This window comes from Entamoeba invadens, assembly GCF_000330505.1.
Source record: "Entamoeba invadens IP1 unplaced genomic scaffold scaff_1105074726329, whole genome shotgun sequence".
NCBI lineage: Eukaryota > Evosea > Mastigamoebida > Endamoebidae > Entamoeba > Entamoeba invadens.
The window spans coordinates 7,431-9,708 of NW_004443757.1; the positions used below are offsets into that span (position 1 = coordinate 7,431).

Here is a 2,278-nt window from a genome sequence, read left to right on the forward strand (position 1 = left end):
TCTATTTTTATACCATGTTTAATTTCTTCGTTATCTCAAAGATTATATTTATTTACAATACCTTGTAAGTATGGTATATAATTTATTGAAATTTCTTTTGTTTTTTTCAAAATAGTTTTAATGAGTATGTTATTTTTAAATTAATACGTGTATATGCACGATAAAAACAAATAAATTGTTTTTTAATATTTTTTATATTAATTAAACATATATCAACATTTATATTTTCAATTAAATTCTACATGTAAACACATTTTAAGTATAAATGTATCATAAATTTATTATTTTTAATTATATGATAGTTTTGTTATATCTAATTGTTTATTTACATTTTTATGTTGTTTTGACTTTTAAAACTAAAAACAATTGAAATGTTTCAACAATTAACTTTTATAAATCAACTATGTAATGTTGATATACTTTCTAAATTGTATGTTTTAGTAATATATTAAGATTGTTTGATAAAATTTAATTGTTACTTCATAAGTCATTTAATTGTTATTTATGTTAATAGTTGTTAAGTAAATTTCTAAATATAACTATAATTACACGAGTATTAATGTTATTAATAAACATGTGTTGTTGTATTCATTTGTATTGATGTTGAATATATTTGTACAAGTCAAAATGCCAAGAAAAAACACTGAAATAACAGACGATTGTCTATATTGATATCACAGACGACTTAATATACAACAAAAAACAACTAGTTTAGTTGTATTTGTTGTTTGAAAGTTTTTTAATTGGTTTTTTGATTTAATTACAATGTTGTTATAATTATTATTATAATATTTGATATGTTTTATATGTGTCCAGTGGATCGGTTACATCCAGTCACATGTCTTAAAGTTTATCTACTTAATTTTAATATTGAACGACTATTATACATGTTTTTATTAAAAGTGTAGATACTTTAAAAATAATAAAAATGAAATTGTTTAACATCCCAAATACTTTTTCAGATTTTCTTTGTACTTTAGAATATCTTTTGTTTCTTCTGTCTGTTTTTTGGTCAAATTAACAACAATTTGTTCTGGGTCTTGATGTCCGTCTTTGTCTAGTACAACCAATTTGATTTTTCCAAATTCATCAACTTGGATTTTGAAAGTGATTTCATCCCAAAATTCAAATTTCAATGTAGTGTTAAAAACTCCAATCAAATCTGTGTCTTCTAAAAGAATGACAGTAACAGTTGGTGTGATTGTTGGGACACTAAAAGTAACATCTTTTACTGGAAGTGGTGTTCCCTTATCAATTATTGTGACCAATACATGTTTTATACTACGTTCTCGAATGTTAAGCTGACATAATACTGTATTCACGTCTCTTGCAGTGATTTGTGTGATATGATTTTTGACTGTTTGTGAAGCCATGTCTCGTGCATACAAACAGGCTCCTTTAGCAATAACCAAATTACCGTCTTCACAATCCAACAATTGTCGATTTGGAAAAACTCTTCTCAGCATTTCTTTCACTTTGGGTATTTGAGAACTTCCACCAATTAAAATGACACTTTTTATTGTTGAAGCTTGTACTTTACCCTTTTCAAGTGTTTTGTTTATTGTTTCTTCGCACCTCTGAAAAACTGACAAACAACACTCTTCCAAAATATCCCGAGTAATTATTATTGAAAATTCACTGCCGAATTTGATGAATTCTAGTGAAACGTTTTCTTTGACAGACAACTCGATCTTTGCATTTTCAATCAAATTCTTGAGTGATTGCCTTCGTGATACTTTCTTCTTTTGTATTGTCGTGCTATCACCATTTTGCACTTTAAATAAGTTGTTTATCTCATTTTCATTGTATTCCTTCCACTCATTAATAACAAAATATAAAAGTGCGTTATCGATGTCAATACCACCAAGGTTTTTGTCGCCGTGAATACCACAGAATTTAATATGACCGCCATTCTTCTCGCCAACAACAGTGTCTAAAGTTCCTCCTCCAAAGTCAAAGAAAAAGGTCATTCCGTTTGGTATATTTTTGAGTGAATAATTATATGCAGCTGCTGTGGGTTCTGATATTAATCCAATGACATCAAGGTCCGCTATTTTTGCTGCTTCTTCGGTTAAATCCCTTTGTTTTTGATCAAAAAAGACGGGGTGTGTCACAACAACTTTCATCGACTGTCTTTGAGGGTCATAATTCACACTTTCTTCAATTTGCTTTTTAACGTGACTTAATATGATTGCAGAGATTTCAACAGGACGGACTGGTGTTGGGCGACCTTGGAATGTTGTGTTAAAATAACAAAAACCGTCGGCATCTTTTAAAA

The 2,278-nt window shown here is 28.3% G+C and overlaps 1 protein-coding gene across 1 annotated transcript; it reads right to left on the minus strand.

Annotated features, from left to right (window-relative positions):
- Positions 1-938: 938 nt before the first annotated feature.
- EIN_527100 (DnaK family protein) lies at positions 939-2,267 on the minus strand (the record flags this gene model as incomplete). Its single annotated transcript, XM_004261409.1, has 1 exon — positions 939-2,267. A coding segment is annotated over one exon (1,329 nt), but the record flags the coding sequence as incomplete, so codon positions are not given.
- Positions 2,268-2,278: the final 11 nt, after the last annotated feature.